This window comes from Dermacentor albipictus, chromosome 3 (genome assembly GCF_038994185.2).
Source record: "Dermacentor albipictus isolate Rhodes 1998 colony chromosome 3, USDA_Dalb.pri_finalv2, whole genome shotgun sequence".
Taxonomy (NCBI): domain Eukaryota; kingdom Metazoa; phylum Arthropoda; class Arachnida; order Ixodida; family Ixodidae; genus Dermacentor; species Dermacentor albipictus.
Window position 1 is genome coordinate 9,198,699 of NC_091823.1, and position 20,255 is coordinate 9,218,953.

The 20,255-nt window shown below is 46.7% G+C and overlaps 1 protein-coding gene across 8 annotated transcripts in view; it reads left to right on the plus strand.

Moving 5' to 3' along the window:
- Positions 1 to 8,634, plus strand: part of v (Tryptophan 2,3-dioxygenase vermilion) — a 165,014-nt gene extending 156,380 nt beyond the window's left edge. For all 8 annotated transcript variants that reach the window (XM_070535054.1, XM_070535051.1, XM_070535055.1 and 5 more), the window contains 2 exons: positions 411 to 504; positions 5,058 to 8,634. In XM_070535054.1, coding sequence (XP_070391155.1) covers positions 411 to 504; positions 5,058 to 5,244 — 281 coding nt within the window. In that variant the 3' untranslated portion in view covers positions 5,245 to 8,634. The remainder of the gene's footprint in view (positions 1 to 410; positions 505 to 5,057) is intronic.
- Positions 8,635 to 20,255: the final 11,621 nt, after the last annotated feature.

Consider the following 20,255-nt stretch of genomic DNA (forward strand, 5'->3'; position numbering starts at 1 on the left):
CTTCTCTAGCGGACAAAGACATTGATTTCTTATCTACTTCTTATCTAAAGGGCTAGTGACTCAGCGAATGTTCGCAGGAATGTGTTCGGTGTATCCTGGGCGTGATAGTTGACTACTCTTGGTGGCCCACACGTGTCAAGTGCGCTTTTCGGCTTTTGATTCACCCTTTCCTTAGTCTCGTTATTTAGTCGATGAATGTGTACTAAATGTCTTCGAGCTGTGAGAGGCGCTGTGTTCCGTGTACTGCTTTCACGTTTCCCGCGCGCCTGTTTCACGCTGTTAATTATATCAGCGTAATTGTTGTGATCCGTTTTACATGCGGTTAGTGCGCGAAAACTTGGCAGAACGCCTTGAGAGTGCAACTGTAATCACCTCTGTACTCGCCTCTTTTCTGACCCTCCCCTCTCCAGACAACCACGTGCAGATGGTTCAGCGAATGATCGGATCGCAGCAGTTCGGCACGGGCGGTTCTTCTGGCTACCAGTACCTCCGGTCTACGCTCAGGTGTCGAGCTTTACTACAATTGCATTCAATGACGTCGTGAAAATTTCCCCGACGAAAAAAAAAAACAGACACACTATCTGCGACGCGAGTGCGCGCGCCGACACAGTGCAAGTGTTTGGCCAGCATACAACAGCAGCAGAAAGAGAGTGAGAGTGATGGGGTATAGGTGGCGTACAGAAGACCTTGGAATCCTGGTCTCGGAAGGCCTGCATGCAAAGAGCCAAGAGAGCGCTTCTGAGCTTTTGGAAGGCTACTGTACCGGATGATGTGATACCTATAACGCAGATACAGCGTAGTACTCAAACCTGCAGGATTTTGTATTAAGCTATTAAACTTAGCGGCTACAGCTACTGTAGTACTAGTTATGTATTTCCGTTAAGAGAGGGCGACATTGAAATTTACGTTATACCCAGAGGGAGGAGGTAACGTTACAGAAAAAGAATTGAGAGAATCGAAGAGAATTGTAACGTTCGCGTACTGTCCTGAGATTACACAGAATATTGCCGAAGTCTGTCGTGCATGTCTGTAGACTTCGGGAACCGGAGAAACGGTGCCTTCGTTGCCCTGACCGCTGTGACTACACTGAGCCAGAATCCTCTGTTTCCAATAGCGGGCGTCCAGTCTGTCAAACACGATGTGCAACACTCGAAACAGAGAGAGAAGGCGCTCAAAGGACACGCCGTGACAGCCGAGCTTGTCACGTGGTTGGGTTGCGAGTCATTCCACTCTGATGCCAGTGGGAGCTCATAACTACGGGTGTCACACGGTGCACATTCGGTCGCGATCGAGCCCGAATGGGGATCAAATTTCGCGGCCACGATTTACTTATTTATTTATTTATTTATTTATTTATTTATTTATTTATTTATTTATTTATTTATTTATTTATTTATTTATTTATTTATTTATTTATTTATTTATTTATTTATTTATTGTACCCTCAAACGCAAATGCATTGTAGAGAGGAATAGGTTACAAAGGAACGGTAAGTTATACAACGTTATACAAACAAAAAACGGTAATGCAGAAACTATAGAGGCAGAATACAACCAGAAATTACAACAATGAAACAAAAACCGCGTGATGCAAACAAAATGACCCGCTATATGGCACAGCTAGCTAAAATGAAAAAAATGCAAATAAACATTGTCTGAACAAAGCATGCTCCGCGATAGAAACAAGATTGGCGGGATCGAAGGTGGTTCCAGTCACGTGAAGTGTTCGGGATGAAAGAGTGTAGAAATGTGTTCGTGCGAAAGGATGTACACCCAACTTTGCTAATGTGGTTAACCCGCGATGAAAGGTGCGTAGGCACAGAGATGAGCTCAGCATGTATATGATCATGATAGTAAACTTTGTAAAATAAGCATAAGTGAAAAACTTCTCTGCGTAGCGATAAATGGGACAGTGATAAACCGGCTCTCATTGCCGCTACCCTGGATGTAATTTGGGCGCCTGTACGTACGAGGATAATTGGCTAGTATGAAACGAGTTGCGTTGTTCTCAACCAGTTCAAGTGCATTAATAAGGTTATCACGATCAGGATTCCAAACAGCAGAGGTATATTCTAATTTGGGGCGTGCCAATGTTACATAAAGAAGCAATATTAGTAAAGTTGGAGACTGAAATTTCAACGTAACTATCATAACATTCGGTTCGCGTTATTAGTTTTTACGGTGACGTGAGCTTTCTATGTTAGATCAGGCGTTATATTGGTTACAAGATATTGATTGCACGAAACTTGTTCAAGTGTAGTAAGTACTCTTAAGTTTATAAACTGGGAGGTGGTCGTTTGTGCGAGGAACACGCATTAGTTTGCACTTACTGATGTTTAAATCCATAATCCACTTGTCGATCGCACCAACATATTCTACAATGTAAGGCCAAACTGCACTTTCCGGCGCGCGATGGGGCAGGACAGATCGTTCGCGTCGAAGTGCGGCCATGGTGCGGCCCCGACATCTTAAAAATTAAATCATGGGGTTTTACGCGCCAAAACCACTTTCCGATTATGAGGCACGCCGTAGTGGAGGACTCCGGAAATTTCGACCGGCTGAGGTTCTTTAACGTGCACCTAAATCTAAGCACACGGGTGTTTTCGCATTTCGCCCCCATCGGAAAGCGGCTGCCGTGGCCGGGATTCGATCCCGCGACCTCGTGCTCAGCAGCCCAACACCATAGCCACTGAGCAACCACGGCTGGTATCTTCTCCAGACAAATAGTAAATGTCGGTGCTCTACGAAACGGATGTCTATTATACTAAGGCTAACTAACGGATGTCTAGTATACTAAGCCGAAGATAGTTGTCCATGCGGGCGCTCGCCGGCGCGCGTCTTCGAGGTTCAAACCGCCATTAAGGCTAAACCCCATCAGCGCGATTTTGTGCGCGACAGCGACGAGCGACGGGTTCGCGCGACGGATCGGGCCGTCGCTTGAACAGATCGCTCGGTCTTGTCGCGCGATCGCTCGGTTTTGCAAATCTAGAATTCGTCGCTCGTCGCCCGGAAGCCCTATGAGCGACTAACCAATAGCGCAAAGCCGGAACTGCATGTACAAAACTCCAGTACTTCCGATTGTCGCACGGAACGAGCAAACGATTGAATTTTTATAGGTGCAAGGATAAGAACCTACTGCAAGACTTTCGGAAATATTTTATGCTGCTTTTTACAGTAAAATACATCAACTTAAGTTAATAAAGCACGCGTCACGCTAGTTTCGGCGCCTATATTGCTGCTCTCATACCGGCAACACTGGGGAGACGTCGCTCGAAGTCGTCGCTCGCATGGGGTGCAACTTGCAGGCGACGAGCGAACGCGACAGCCGTCTCCATCGCGTCGCTTGTCGCTGTCGCGTGCAAGATACTTTACTCGTGAAACGCGGCAAACGCATGGGCGCGAGCTTACACACGCGCCGGTAAGCGTACCTGTAGTTTGGCCTTAATCGTAACGTGCGCTCAGGATTGGCGTTATCGCGCAAGCTGAGGGATCGGGAGCCAATCGCGGTCGAGAATTCCGACCCGGATCGAGCTCCATCGCGAACGGAAGTGGCCATGTGACACGGGTATTGGATCCGACGCCGAGTCGCGGGCGGCAGAGCGCGGTCCCTTCACGTGTTGGCGGCCCAGGCGGGAGACGCGAATGTACGTCAAGGGAGTGCCGAACGTAAACGAGAGATCAGGAAGGTCGAATAATTTACACCTTTAAATGTGACAAAGCGTGTAAATCTGTCTATAATTCGCCCACTACGGGGTGTAAGGGTGCGGGTTATAAGCATATCTACACCCTTTTTTCATTTTTATGGGTGTAAATTACTCTACAGTGTAAGTGTTATAATGATTCCCGGCTGGCGAAATCAGCAACTGCATCTATTCTCGGAAATAGAGGTGCGCGAATACTCAGCGTTTCGAGTGCCACAATCAAAGAATATTTGTTTATTGGCTCGTATTAGATTCGAAAATAAAATATTATAAATTTACGATTATTCGTTTATTGTCGAATAAAAGGGACATAATTGTTATTGGAACATACATGAAGAAACAGATCCGTGAGACCTCAATTTTCCCAAAGAATTGTGCTTCAGGAGCCACTGCAGCTGCGAATAGGCTTATACCGGTGTGACCCGACCATGAGTGATCAGAGCATTCGTCATACGTCTCTTGTCTCGTACAGTGTTGTAAAGAATCGGTACAGATATTATGCGAAGCATATTACGAGGGCTCAACCCAGCTCCTCAGGCGCGGCGGTGACCATGAAATCACGTGACACCGTGACGTCACGACAGAGGAGAAGTGGCTTTGGCTCAACTCTTGCAAGACGGGCTGGGTGGGAATCGAACCAGGGTCTCCGGAGTGTGGGACGGAGACGCTACCACTGAGCCACGAGTACAACGCTTCAAAGCGGTACAAAAGCGCCTCTAGTGAATGCGGTGTTGCCTTAGAAACGTGCTGTTTCTAAGGCGTGCGTCTCTTGCTCAGGCGAAACATTTCGTTGCCGCGCCGAACGCTGCTTTGCTCGACGCTCACCGCGTCCAATGCGGGGCGCGTAGTCGCTGCCCTGTAGCCCATTGTCTTACACCCCTTGGCGGGTCGACGGGAACGCTGTCGCGTTCCACTCTTGAAGGCGAAGAAGTAATGCATGAGTTGTTTCTTCGTCTAGCCGAACCAAATATAGCCAAGCAACAGCAGTTCACCAGGCTAAACAGTGGTTCAACAACTAAAATAAAGGCTAGTATGCTTCGCATCCTGGGCTTAACCTTACCTAAGCCACAGCCATTTTTTTCTCACGGAGTGAGAGTATATATATATATATATATATATATATATATATATATATATATATATATATATATATATATATATATATATATATATATATATATATATATATATACACGAGCCTGTTTTTGTATGTTGTTCTACATATATTCGTCTAGTTTTTCATTGACAATTTCATTCTCGACAATTTAACTGGCATATCGCATCATTCCTTTGTCCCGCAAATCGCCGACAGCGCCTGTTCGCGATGTTCACTCTTTCTGCTTCTCTGGCGCCGCAGCGACCGGTACAAGGTGTTCCTGGACCTGTTCAACATGTCCACGTTCCTGATCCCGCGCTCGTGCATACCGAAGCTGACAAGTGCCATGAGCCGCAAGCTGAGCATACAGCACGACGAGGAGCAGCAGGTGGACGGGAACGCCAGCGTCACCATCAATGACCCGCACTTCCCCGAGAAGTTCCTCTAAGCACAGACACGCGTGGGATATAGTTAGCTGTGCACGTGCGAGGATAGAAAGGAAAGAGAAGAAAAGTGGAGAACGAACAGCGTCTCGTGTCTTCATTGTCACGCGGCCACGCTCGGCGCTCGTTGAGCACAGTCTGTCGTCATTGCCCGTACTGGCTTGTCGAAGCCTACAGTTGCTTGATAGTGTCACTGAAGGTTTCACTGTGTGCATTGCGAGGCATGTAACTTGCGCGGAAGTGGTGGGCTCGTTACCCGCGCAAACGGACGTCGGTGATGTGAAAGGTGAAATGTGGGGTTCAGCTGCCTCTGAGGTTGTCCTCGGGACACCAGTATATAGTTCGTCGCGCAAGCGATTGCTCGTGTGTGTGCGTCTAATAGTTCAATATAGAAAACTGCGTGAAGCATTCAAAAGCCTAACCACAAGAGCCTGCGTAAGCCAGAACTATCGCATTGAAAACAACAATACAAAGAAAATGATGGACAGTGGGTATGAATAGGGGAAGGGGGGACGGGGTGCAGTTGCGCGTTGAATTTCCGACGTGGCTTATACCAAAGCAAAGTGAACAAAAAAAAGCAGAGCCTGCTAAAGCAAGTCGGTCCCCTGAAACGGACGTGGTTGTTTTCACGAGTTCCATTTCTTTCCTTCGCCCGACCATGCATCGCGTCGTAACTGATTGGCAGCGCAATGTCAGCTTTGCTGCGGCACAGATGCAAGGAGAGCATTTAACTGAGAGCACGATAGCAAGAAATATTGTCGTTTAAATATATATAAACGGATACGTGTAGTCAATCACCAGGCTAAACATCGGTTAGTGCTTGGCACTTTTCATTCGGAAGCACGGCGCCTCATGTGAAAGAGAAAATGGACAAGGCTATACAGTTTACGTTCGAAGTTAGCGCACGATAGTTTCTCTAACGAGTTTAGCTCCGTGTGCAAACGTAGCCGCATGCACCACGTCACGGAGGCCCCAGCTCGATGCTTCTTATGCACTTCAATGTACACTTCGCTACAAGTGCTACAACGGCTATGCTGGAATACTGAACAAGAAACGCCATCCATGTAAAAGGCACATTCGACGACGCAGTGAAATCGTTCACTGCGTGCTTCAATAGCTTTAAAAGACGCTGTACGTTGTGTCGTACTCACGTACACTTTATCGGACGGCGCCCGTTTCGTTAACAATGTGGAGAATTGACGTATACGCGGCTGGCTGACGGCGGAGCGTCGCATATGTGCCACACTGTGTCAGGAAAACGGGACAACGACAACAGTGGTGATGCAGTTACATTATGTGAATAGCTCTTATGTGTGAAGAAATCTATATGGTGTCCTCTTCGCAAACAGCACGTCCTATATGTGGTCTCCTCTTCGCAAATTGACATGCCGTTGAGGGCTACTGTTTCAGAAAAGGACACGTGGCAGAAGTCTGTCGCGCTGTTTCTGCAAGCCAAGCTAGCCGTTCTACCCGTGAATGGCCCGTTTTTAATACGTAACTCCGACGAAGTGATTGACTTTTTGAAGGACGACTCCGATCGAGGTTTCCAAGTCTTCTCCGTCGATGTTAAATACCTATACTATTCAATTCCTCACAATGACCGGCTGTCAGCTATTTGGCATACGATTGATGAATTTGGTGCCACTCGTTTTCAGAATAATACTGGGCTGTCAAGTAACCAACCTTTAGAACTTTTTAGCTTCTATTTGTCATCAACGTTCATTACATGGAATGATACCATCTATTTGCAGAAAAACGGAGTGTGCATCGGTTCTTGCATTGCCTCGCTCCTCAGTGATTTATTTTTAGCTCGCCTAGATGTCGCCATGTCAGTGAACCTTAATCAGACTAATGTTTTTAAAATATTTAGTTATGTGGACGATTATTTGTTTTGTATTCAGTGTTCTCCGGCTGACCTTGAAACTGGTGTTGCCATGGTGGTGCCATGGTGGTGCGATATACTTTTCACTTGGTTTTGTGTTCGAATTGGGAAAAGTCAATTTTGAGGGTAGGCCATCAAAATTTTGGGAGTGGGCCAGGTGGGTCTTGAATGTGGGTCAACTCAATTTTCCAATTGTGCAAAGTCAACTTATTGGGTATGGGCCACGGCATCCATCTAATGCCGCCGCGGTTCACCGTGGGATTTCCCACGGTGAACATTCTAAAGCAAGGCAAGGCATTCTAAAATAAGAATAACTTGCCTCCCTTGATATTACCCACGAGCTCCCACAGAATGACACGATCCGGTTTTTGGATCTGCGCTTGTACCGATATTCACACGTGTTGGTACTATGAACCTCGTGCCAACAAACCACTTCTTCCGTTTCATTCTGCTCATTCTAAGTTGGTCAAGAGAGGCATTGCTAACCTTTGCCTAAATAGTGCTTTGCAAAAATCGTGCCACCATTCCGTTTTGTGTAGCTTTGCTTCTCAGTGCGAACGGCTTTCGCAGGCTGGTTTTCCCGTGTCCCTACAAGTGTCAGTGGCTGAACGGATTCTAAGAGAGTTTAGAAAAGACAACCGGCACGAAGATAATCCTTCAACTACTCGGAGTAGGAGAAGCATTATCCCGTATATCCACACCGTCTCACATAATCTGAAGAAACTCGCCAAGCGAGCGAATATTAGTGTGGTGTTTCCTGCCCCTAACAAGCTTATGAGGATTTGCAAGCTCACTAATACGAATAAGGAGGCACCTCCTAGCTGTGATAAGAACCATAAGAAGAAGTTTGTCAATAGCACACAGTGTGTTGTTTATAGTTTTCGACTCAAGTGCGGAAAACGTTACGTCGATCACATTGGCCGATGTCTGAATGATAGGCTGCGCGAACATTTTTACAATGCTAAGAATTGTACTACAGCTGGGGGGTTTCCAGCGCAGCACTGCAAAACGTGTGGTTGGGAACTTGTTTTAGAAGAATGCGTCATTCTATAGTCGGATACAACTTTAGAAAAAAGGGGAGGCCCCGCCCAGATGACCGAAGCGGCGAAGTCACCGGCTGTCCGGCGCATGACGTCGGTCCAGAGTGCGCGTCCATTGGTGGATGCTCGTGTGCACCCGCCTCGGAGGTGTAAACGCCCCCTTTTTTCTAAAGTTGTATCCGACTATAGGTCGTAGTCATAATCAGCTTACAAGTGAAGTCATTGAAACAAAAGCTATCGTAGGTCTTGGCGATGCATGTCTAAACTCACTTTCATTATCGTTATCAAGCAATGAATTGGCGTATCTCGAACTGCCGCCACAGGCTGTCTGAATATGTTTTTTTTTTCACATAGTTACTTTTGCTTTTGTTGCTTGGTTTTGTGTTGTTGTCTCTTCATGTCGCATGGTTCGCTGAGTGTATAAGTAGCCTTCTGAGTCGCGAAATAAACCATGAGTTGGAAGTTAGCGCTCACCCTGCTCTCCGTTCCTTTTCATTACCCCTTCCACCTTCCTTTCTTGCTCGTTCTGAGCTGCGCTACAAGCCTAAAAAAAGTCATGACATACCAACTCGCCCAAACTGCCACGCTTTAGACGGTGCTACCGTACCACCGCGACGATATTACGGCTGTGTTAGACCACACAAGCTTCAGGATCGGCCCACGAAAACAGTTAAGCACAGGAAATCGCGGTAACTTATTTCCCAAAGAAAGCTACATGCTTTAAAAGGACATTGAAGATACTTTAAAAGGACAAAATGAAGGTCGACGTTTCAGTTTCTGAATATTGTGCCGAAACCCCAACGCCTGTACTTCGCTATAAGGCCACGGATTTCAATCTAATTTAGTGCGAGAGCATTATATGCTCCATGATGCGGAAAATCCTGTGAGCGTCCGGCGATAACATCCGATGGTAAAAAAGCCCACGTGACCAAGTGGCAACGTCACGTTCCCAGCGCTGGACCTGCTGCGGTTCGCACTGGGAAATCCCACGGTGAACAACCACGGCATCGGACGGATGCCGTGGCCCGTACCCAATAAGTTGACTTCAACCAACTCGAAAATTGAGTTGACCCACATTCAAACTCACCTGGCCCACTGCCAAAATTTTGGTGGCCTACCCTCAAAATTGACTTTTCCCAATTCGTGTACAAAACAAAGTGAAAAGTATATCGCGCGGAAGACTCGGAATGCTTTCGCATTCAACGAACGTAAGCAGACTTAAGTGCCTCTGTAGCTTTTTTTCCTTACTTATGCCTCGTTGGCTCTGCAAAAGTTCTCAAAACTCGCCACGTTAAATGTGTGGCTCCTTTTAGAACACATCGTAGTGTATACCCCTAAGGCTAGCCTTGACAAAGCTGTCAAAATCCATGAGGTCTCAACGAGGTGCTGGAACTTCGAGGACACCCGCCTTTTGTTATTGCGCTTTTTCTGGCCTACCAAGCATCTTATCGTTGCAAGGGTGGTGTTTTTGATATGGTTGGAGGGTAATTTACTGATTTAGAAAAAAAAAACATTTTTTCTATGTAGCGTCCCTTTAAAACCTCTTATAATCGTTCGCAAAAGAAAACTCTAGCCGATCCTGGTGCTAGACATATCACTGGCAAATGCGGACGACCAGGGGCAGAGGGAACTTACGAGCTTAAAGCTTTGTGAATACGGGCCCTGGTTCTCAGATCCAGGAGTGAGCGGCCCTTGGGCGATAATCCTTTATCCGGCCCTGGCTGTTGAGCAAGGTTTAGAGTCACTGTCAAATTGACTGGAGAGGGGTTCGAGGCAAACCATACGAGATCCTGGCCTACATTCTCCTGCACTGCCCAGCTCATAGCACCGAGGCGCCGCATGGTGTCTGCCTTCTGGCACCTCTGGACAGCGAGCGTTCAGGCGCTGACGTTCCCTGCGCGCTCACGGGTACTGCGCACTCCAAGCACTCCTACACGTTGCGCAGGACACCGATCTCTCCGCCTATACACCAGAACACCGTAAATTCAATGGGCGCCGCCATATTGATGAGCGCCGGTCGCGCCATCTATCCCAAGCGCCGCGAAGTAGCAGGCCTGGGCTGCCACGCCGGGAGATGCGACCCGGCGCGAAAGCGAAACTTGGGCTTGTTCGCTGGGCGGAAGGCGTGTTTCACGTTTTTTCTAACCTGTCATTTTCGCTGTCTGGATTCAATCAAACTTCAAGACCTCGTGCAAGTCCACAATGGACACACTGAGTGCTGTGCAGACTGCAGAAGCGAATACATCGGGTAGGTACGCTATTACGTTTGTACAAACCGCGCGCTATATGCTAGAACACCTGTGAGCTTTTTGGCACGTAACCTGTGAAGGAATTTACAGCACTGTGTTGGTGCCATATATTATTAAAGCACACAGAACACTGTCATCTGCACTTTCAGTTTGGTCTTGTTTGTAATGGTCTCTACTGGGTTGGCCGCGCTTGGCAACCAACTGGCGAGGTCGTTTGACTGCCTGGTTAGCAGACGCCTGCCCTTCACCACCTGCACACTGAAAACAAAATAGATGTTATAGTAAGAAAGGCTGTAGTTCTTTCCCATGCCATCACTTTTGCGAAGATATAAAGTCCTCTCAAAATGAAATAGAAAATACACCAGGCCAATTGTATCGTGCAACCACTTAAGAGTACAACATTCAGAACAAAGGCCTACAGCACTCGAACAAGCAGCATATGATGCTAAACCTGCACTCATTGGAAAATGAGGTACTACAGTAGTTGTAATGTTCAACTACATGTGCAGTGAAAGCCCGTATAACAGGGCGAGCATGACAGATGCAGGTGTTGTACAGTTGCACAAACCATGACAGGGCACGTAAAATTACCATCCCTACTTAAAGCTGCATCATCAGGACCCCTTTGGTACAAGACAACAACCGCACCTGCATTCCAAGAAATTAGCCCCACCAACTGCAGCTACCTGGTACCAGACCTGTTTCGCTTGTGCGAGGCCATCGGATTGTTGGCGCTCCCTTAGAAAAGAAAACAGTAAAAAAAAACTAGTGAGAACGATCAAAATTTTGTTACAAAATACAAGAATAATTAAGCACCTTATTTTCCTCGCCATATGAAGGGAAATATTTTGCGCTTTGCCCCGCATAACAGCCCGCACGCAGTTTAGAGCTCAGGAGGCTCAAATGAATTCGTTACGAATGACACCTGCAACACCAGCTCGTAAAGGTAGGTGCGCTGCAAGAACACCTTCGGCGACGAGTAGTCGTCGTTTACGTTTTTGCGGACGCATGCTACGTGACGAGCAGACTTCGGTTTACTTTCATTAGCAATAACGCTCACCAGCAAGGCCTACAACTTGTCGTTCACGCTTAATGGTCATTCCGTGCACCAGCTGCAAGTATCGCTAACCGCAAACTCAACTGTTCCGCTTAACCGTCGGGAGCTCTGCCTGAATGAAAACACGAAAAGGCTTGCCTTTTTGTTATAGCCAAGGCGAAGCACCGGCGCGGGATTCTGCTCTGTAGGCTTGTTGCCCAGAAAGTGCTCGGAGCAAACCTGCGTATTACGTTTGTAGGGCGCAAAGTTGAACGTGGCACCAAAATATACACAGATCGAATACTCACTCGTGCATTTTCACTGGGTTGGTAGTTCTTCCTATTCACTGCAGCTATCCACCGGTGGCGCAGCTTGGCATTCTTCGTTGCGGATAGAAATCGGCGCAGGCTGAAAACACCGCACCGGCACGATTCCCTACGTGTGTTGTGCTCTTCGCAAACAGCGCTAAGCAACCTGCTCCTTTTCCGCTGGTTGTTTTGGCATCCAAACACGACGCAATGATGCCCAGATGACTTCTACTTTGGATCCGTGTGAACGGGCACATTTCCGCACTTTGGAGCCCTAGAGCTGGCACTTGCCATGTCTACTGGTCGCCGGCGAACAGACTTTGGCAGCCCAGTACAAAATAGCGCCGGTCGACCGGGCAACCCGGGTGCGAGAGTATGCGTTCGGTTAGTCTGGGTGAGAGACTAGCGTGTTCTGGTCTATAGTCGACGAGAGACCCACACTGCTTGGCGAAAACACTCCTCCCTCAGCCATCCCTCTGGTCATGTGCTGCCATTTACTCTCTGGCCAGGTACTGAACCTGTGGCAGGAACTCGATCAAGCTGCGATAGAGCAGCTTTTTCTCCTGCCCCCTTCTCTCGCTGTGTGTTAATTGCATATAGGCGAAAATGGAGATCGTTTTGTTTCATTGAGTTCGTTGGTCCCTTAAATCATGGCACATATATGTGTACCCACGAGGGAGGTCTGGCACACGACAGATAATTTCACTAATTTATAAATAGAAATTTCAAAGGGAGAAAGCTAGAAATGAAAAATGATTAATGCGGAATTGTCATGGAAGTTTAAAAATTAAGATCAAATGAGCGTGTGACAAGAAGTAGCGCAGCAGGGAACGCACCTCCAGCAAACACGTTGAGGATGCTGCTGCTGTTGACTTGTGAAGTGCACTGCAAGTCATCCTCTGGGTGCGGCCAAGCTGCACGGCTTCAAACGGTATTACCGAACTGTCGCCGAAAACGAAACTTGACGAAGAGCAAGTGCAAGGAAAATATTGTGACACACGCACACTTTTACATATTGGCCAGGTCAGCTGCGCTTCGCTGAACAGGCCAGGCAAACATCGAGGCTTACAACATATATACATCAAAAAGGTAATATTTATCCAATAAGTCGTGTCAGATTTGCACCTATGCTGTGCTAAGCCTTTTTTGTTGTTGTTGTTTACAGAATAAGTGCGCTACATGTACTATGTTCTGCCACAGTGCAATGTGAGCGCGCGGCAACACACATTTTTCATGCCACATGTCGTTATTGTGCTATAAACACATATTATTGTGTTATATATATATATATATATATATATATATATATATATATATATAAGAAATATGATAAGAAAGGGGGTTAACCGAGGGGCCCGATATTTATTAGTCATATCATAAGCAGCCAACAAACACTGTCACCAAGGACAATATAGGGGAAATTACTTGCGCTTAATAAATGAAATAAAGAAACAATAAAGTAATGGAAATTACAGTGGATGAAACAACAACTTGCCGCAGGTGGGAACCGAACCCACAACCTTCGCATTTCGATGGTCTCGGATCCGGCAACACTGATGTCTTCAGGTAGCATGTGTGGGTTTATTGAGCCTTCACCCAAAAAGATCACATTCTCGTGACGCCTGTGGCAAAAAGGACGTTCCACGTCCGCCGCCAAGGTCTGTGAGTGGTGGCGCTGGCTAACACTTCCAGGGTTCTACTAGGACACATAAATACCCAAGAAAGTGGATGGGGAAACAGCGCCGCGGTAGCTCAAGTTGTAGAGCATCGCACGCGAAATGCGAAGGTTGTGGGTTCGGTTCCCACCTGCGGCAAGTTGTTTCTTCATCCACTTTAATGTTCGAAAAGAGATTTCTTATGAAGCGCTCCACTGAAAACAAACTCCCTTTTTAAGTAAGTTGGTCAGGGGAGCGGCGGTCGATGCAAAGTGGGGAATAAATCTGCGTAAGTACGAAGCCATACCCACAAACAACTGAACTTGTTTCGAGAAGTTGGGGTGGGATATTCCGCCACAGCAGCAATGCGCTCCTCGAGTAGCTGTATGCCGTTTGGAGAAATAGCATGTCCCAGGTATGAAATCTTGGAGAGACCAAACTGGAAATTCTCTCGGTTCAACCTAAACCCAGCCTCATAGAGCTTGTGTAGCACTTTGTCCAAATTGCGCAGGTGGTGTTCTTCCGTTGCGCCAACGACCAGGATGTCGTCCAGATACACTACACAAGCTTGGTTTTTCAGAGGTCCTAGCACACAATTCATGGCACGCTGAAAGGTACTCTACAAGCCGTGCGCAAACCAAACGGCATGCGGTTAAATTCGTAGAAGCCTGAAGGAGTCCGAAAGGCTGTATCGCGCTTGTCTTCTTCCGCGACGTTGATCTGCCAGTATCCCGGGCGTGAATCATGCGATGAAAAGAACTTGGAATGGCGGACCGTATTACTGACGTCGTCAATCGAGGTAGTGGGTACACATCGGGCGTCGTACACTTGTTTAGCTGCCTGTAGTGAAAGTAAAATCTCAAAGAACCATATCTGTTTCCGAACAAGCACTGCAGGCGCTGCCAACGAGCTTGAACAGGGCCGAGTGATGCCCACATCGAGCATTTCACGCATGTGTTCCGCGATCACGGTACGCTCCCGTTCGGCGTACATCCTCAGGTATATGATGTGCCAGCAAATTAGTGCCTGGGAGGTCGGCCGTACTATGGGCGAACAATGCAGCGTGGCGAGCGAGTACCGAGGACAAGATAGGCGAATTTGCAGGCTCACCTGTCGGTATCGGAATTGGCGTGGATGTGACCGTGGTACTCTGGGTCAGGATTGGGCGGAGCTCAACACGACGGTGGTCGATGGTAATTCGAATGCCGTCGGACAGAAATAAATCCTTCCACAGAATCATGTCGGCAGGGAGGCCTTCTAAGACGGAAACAGCTAGGATGAATTTTGTCTCGGCCTATGTCCGGACATGAATGTCGAGCATGTCCATGGCACTGGCATATCGCTGCATCCTAGTCCGTAGGGCGGGGGTTGCGTCCATGGGCGGATTGTGTCAGGAGCACGACGTTGGTGTAAAGCCTTCCTCTCAGGGCCCGTATCCATAAGGACTAACAGGTCACCCAACCCCTCCGCAAAGACCGGTAATATGGGAAATTGGCAGGTCCAGTAATGTATCCGGTTATTTGGCGGCTGAAGCAAATCCTTGGCATTGTGACCAATTTGACCACAAGAGGAGCAGCCGCGTCATGTGGAGACGGTCGGTGAAGGCCCAACCTCCGGCATACCTGCAGCAATACGACGGCGAGTGCTATGCTGCAGTTCATGCTGCTTCGTGTGTATGCTGCTTCGTGTGTTGTCGACAAATTCGACTTCACCCTGCCATCTACTAGCTGCCTTCTTAGCTCAGATGGTAGAGCGGCTGCCCCGGAAAGGCGGTGGTCTCGAGTCCCGGACCAGGACGAATTTTTCTTCAACTCTGAGGCTTTTCTTTCGAGGAACCCATATGGCTTTCCTTTGTAGCAATTGCTACGAACGGGTGGATGTCTGATTTTCCCTTCATTAAGCACCCATCTTGTACTAACATTCTCGGCATCAGCGCCAAAAGTCTTTTCTATATTGAAACGCCACCACAATATTCTTTCCCATAGTGAACATCTTCTCTATATTTTTCCTGAACCGCCTCGCGTCGTGTACCAACGGTCTAAGAACCTCCGCGATATGTTAATATCCTCAAAATTAAATGAGCACAACAAGACGTCTGGCTGCGCCCCATGCAACAAAGCGCGCTGCAAGGCATGTATGCACATGCAAACCACAGAGAGAGTGATTAGTACGTCCTCAGACTTCACCCTAAAACTTCGCGGATCTTTCAATTACGATACCTCGAATGTTGTATACATGCTTGAGTGCAGTCTGCATAAAACAGTATATTGGCCAAACAGAAACCTCGTTTCGAATACGTTTTAATAACCACAGATCGCATGCTAATGCACTTCCTCACCTACCATTATAAAGACATATTCGCATACCAGGCCATTCTTTCAAAAACCTCAGGGTCACTATACTTGAATCAGGCTTTCATTCCCATCACGATCGCGAAGTCCGCGAGTCTTACCCTAATCTATAAGTTTAACACCATGTCATCTGGCATTAATGAAAGCACAGGCACACTAACCAGCGTGCCTACTAAGCATCCTTGACATTAGCCGTGACGCCTTATGTATGCCATGAGACGCAGCTTTCTTTCAAGAACCCTCTATTATTATTGTCTTTTTTCGCTGTTGCACACACTGTTTCGCATAATGTCCATAGTCTGCACACGACACTGTATTCCACCGTACGCATGCCAAGAAAAGCCCTGGTCATTCATCCTGCTCGCTACGACGACTACTGCTCATGAGCAGTGCACTTCACCCGCACCCTGAATGTACTATCACGCGGTGTGCCTTATCATCGCCATGTTTCTTCTTATTGTATTATTTTTTTATTGTTGATTTCAAGTGGTTTGCATTGTAATATTGAGTAAACGAACGATTCATTTCTGCACTGTGCGCCACGTGTGTGGTATCGCTATCGCCAGTGGTATCGCTACATTTATGTTGTTTTTTCTTGTTGTTATTATGGGGCACAACTTTAGCTAATGTATCGCGGGCTTATAAGGAAGCCCAAATGCATGTACATGTTAGTTTGACAAAGGCTGGTCCACCAGCCGAAGCGTCAGTCAAATATACTGTTCTTCGTGAACGGTACGTCGTACTCTATATATATATATATATATATATATATATTATTTACAATACCTTACAGGCCCTATGGGGGCATTGTGTAAGGGTGGGGTTTACAAAATCAAGAAAAAGAAAAAAAGAGTGAGCAGAGAATTATATATATAATACTATTTATTGTAACAAATACAATGTAAGAAAGAAAGAAAACAAAAGCGGGTGGGGGTGTCGGGCTGCTGTGCCAGAGGACCGTTCCTTTTTATTTATTTATTTTTCTTGTTTTTTTTTAAGTTATGAACTATTTGGCAATACAGCAGCACCCAGCCACGATCAATAGTCCGGGATTCCTCGCAATTAATGCTTCGCTTTAAAATAGTAGACCTTAGAGAGATCACGGGCAATAACGCGCTGCAGACAAAACGTGGCACAAACATGTTCGTTGTGCGAAAAATCTGTACGTTCCATCTTTTGTCACATTGTCACGACATCAAAAATATGTGCTTAGCTATTACGCACGCAAAAGGGGTACGCAGGTAGCAACCAATTATAGAGAAAGCATTTGATTTACTGTAATTTGAGGAAAGGAATGAATCTGCTCAGCCACTCAAGGAGTGACTCTCACCATACCCAGGAGTTAAAAGGAGTGGCGTCCCTTTCCTGTAAAGAATGTACTGTACATATATACAGGGTGTTTCAGCGAGCACTTTCGAAAATTTTTTAAAGTTGCCTGTGGCAGATATGACAATTCTAGTTCATGAGCTGGTCTACTCGAAGCGGTGGGTAATACTTGCAAAAAAAATTGGGATGAATCGACTAATTAATAAAAATTCACTAATTAAGATTTTAGCTAATTACATTATGGCCCATATTGCAATATACAAATTCTAGCCGAAAAGTTCGCACGGTGGGTCGACTTGGAACGAATTTTCAAGATGAAACCAGTTTCGAGATATAAATTTCCGAACTTTGCGGAGAAATGCATTGGCGTTCCAGTTAATTTGTTAACAAAACGTCGTTTCATGCACCAACGCACACAACTGGAACGCAAATGAATTTTTCCGCAAAGTTCCGGAATTTATATCGCGAAACTGGTGTCGTCCTGAGAATTCGTTCTAAGTGGATCCGCCTTGCGATGTCCACTGCTAGAATTTGTAAATTGCAATATGGGTCATAGGATTATTATTATTATAGAAGTTAATTAGTTAATTCTTGTTAACTAGACGATTTTGCATCTCTTTTTTATTTTTATTTATTTATTTTTTTTGCAAGCAGTGTCCGCCGCTTCGAGCAGACCAGCTCATAAACTACAATTGAGCTATCTGCTACAGGCAACCTTTAAAGAATTTTGAAAGTGTTCGCTGAAACACCTTGTATATATGGTGTTCTGAGGCTTGCCAGTGTTTTTTTTTTTTTCTAGGGGCAGGGGCGGGGGGGGGACATCATCATCATCAGCAGCAACAGCAGCAGCAGCCTACTTTATGTCCACTGCAGGACGACGCCTCTCCCTGCGATCTCCGATTACTCCTGTCCTGCGCCAACCGATTCCCAACTAGCGCCCGCGAATTTCCTAATTTCATCGCCCCACCTAGTCTTCTGCCGTCCTCGACAGCGCTTCCCTTCTCTTGGCACCCATTCTGTAACCCTAATGGTCCACCGGTTATCTAACCTACGCATTACATGACCTGCCCAGCTCCATTGTTTTCTTTTAATGTCAAGAATATCGGCTATCCCCGTTCCCTCTCTGATTCAAGCCGCTCTCTTTCAGTCTCTTAACGTTGCGCCTAACATTCTTTGTTCCATCGCTCTTTGCGCAGGCCTTAACTTGTTCTCAAGTTCCTTTGTTAGCCTCCAAGTTTCTGCTCCATATGTAAGCACCGGTAAAATGCACTGATTGTACACCTTTCTTCTTAACGATAATGGTAAGTTTCCAGTCAGGGGCTGACAGTGTCTGCCGTATGCGCTCCAACCCATTTTTATTCTTTTGTAAATTTCCTTCTCATGATCAGGGTTCCCTGTGAGTAACTGACCTAGGCAAGCGTACTCCTTTACAGACTCTATAGAAGCTGACTGGCGATCCTGAACTCTTGTTCCTTTGCCCGGCTATTCATCATTATCTTCGTATTCTGCATATTGCTACGGAACAGTATTTGCGATGACGAAGAGGCGAGCAGTGTGAAGACGACGACGACGATTGGAGGCTAGCGGTGTCTTTCTCTCTTCGACTACCCGACTTTACGCCAATATTTCAAGCAGAGTTATTGGCGATCATCCTTGCTCTACGGAAACTTCCCACATCTATTCCTTCAGCCGTAATCTTAACCGACTCCTTGTCTGTTTGCTCTGCTTTATCTGTGCCCAATTCAAGTATCATTCTCAGAGAATTTCATTCATTCATTCCCCAACATTTACGCCTCATCCACCTGGTATGGTTGCCAGGGCACGTGGGGCTCACTTTAAACGAGTCAGCAGACGCACTAGCAGCGGCATCTCTTAAAGGCCCGGTACTGAGGATCCTAAAACCTTCGGCATACGTCACTTCTGCAAGATTTTAAAAATTTTCCATTCAAGAGGAACATGCCAAATCATGTGTATTGGATAACGCCGATTTTACGCACCTTAGATTTCCTTGGCACAGCGGATGGTGTGCAACAAGAAAATTTGAAGTTTCATTTACGCCTATGCGATGCCGAATACCAAGGCTTAATTTCTAGTACCATAGGTCTGGTTTGGCACCTTCTTCTAAATGTTTCTACTGCAATGAACCCGAAACTTTGGATCATTTCTTTATAGAGTGTCGTAGGTTCAACGTGCATAGAAAACGACTTCTAGAAGGTACCTTCCGCCCACTTGGATTAACCATTACGCTACCTATCATTCTGTCTCTGGGGGCGTCGCCACTAGGACACTGTAACAGGAACGTATGTGATGTCATGTATAATTTTGTAATGGAAACAAGGAGACTTCCATGCTAATTTTACTGTTTTATTTTCGACAACAAGAAACCAAAAATATTAACTTCTAATTGTAAGAAACAATAGCATGAAAATTATTGTTAACGATTAGAATTCATTTAATATCTCATTCTCGGTAGGTATTTATTCTTTTTTGACCCACTACCACCCGATTCATGGCCAATCCCCCGTAGTGGGTTGTGCTAAATCTACATGCACCAAACCAAACCAAACCAAAGCGAGCTGTTTCCTCTTGGCCAAGTGCGGTTTATTTCCTTGTAAATATGCTTGTATATAGCTTTTCGTCTGCGTACTGCTACGTAACATATCTGGTGGAGGTGGACGTTCCCTGTACCTCGTCACGGAGCTTCGCAGTGGACGGTACGTCGAGCCTTCCCTCATGGCTCGCGGCGACGACAACTCGACTCAGCTGCCTCCGACGCCTGCTGCCACTTCGACGACCTACATGCCTATACCCGCTCCCCGTGATCCTGGCGTATTCTCGGGCAAAGATGGGGAAGGCGTCGAGGACTAGATCAGCCTGTACGAACACACTCAGCCGCAATAACCGGTGGGACCCTACTATCATGCTCGCCAACGTAGTCATTTACCTCGGTGACACACCTCGTGTTTGGTTTCGGACGCACAAAGATGAGCTCACCAGTTGGGATTCGCTCAAGCAAAAGCTCCAAAACTTGTTCGGCAACCCCTACGGTCACCAACTTGCCGCGCAGAAGGCGTTATCCGGCGGTGTGCATACGTCAACAGAGCCCTACGTCAGGTACAGAGCCCTACGTCAGGCGATGCCCCTCTGATTCATCGCCGCAGAAGTTATT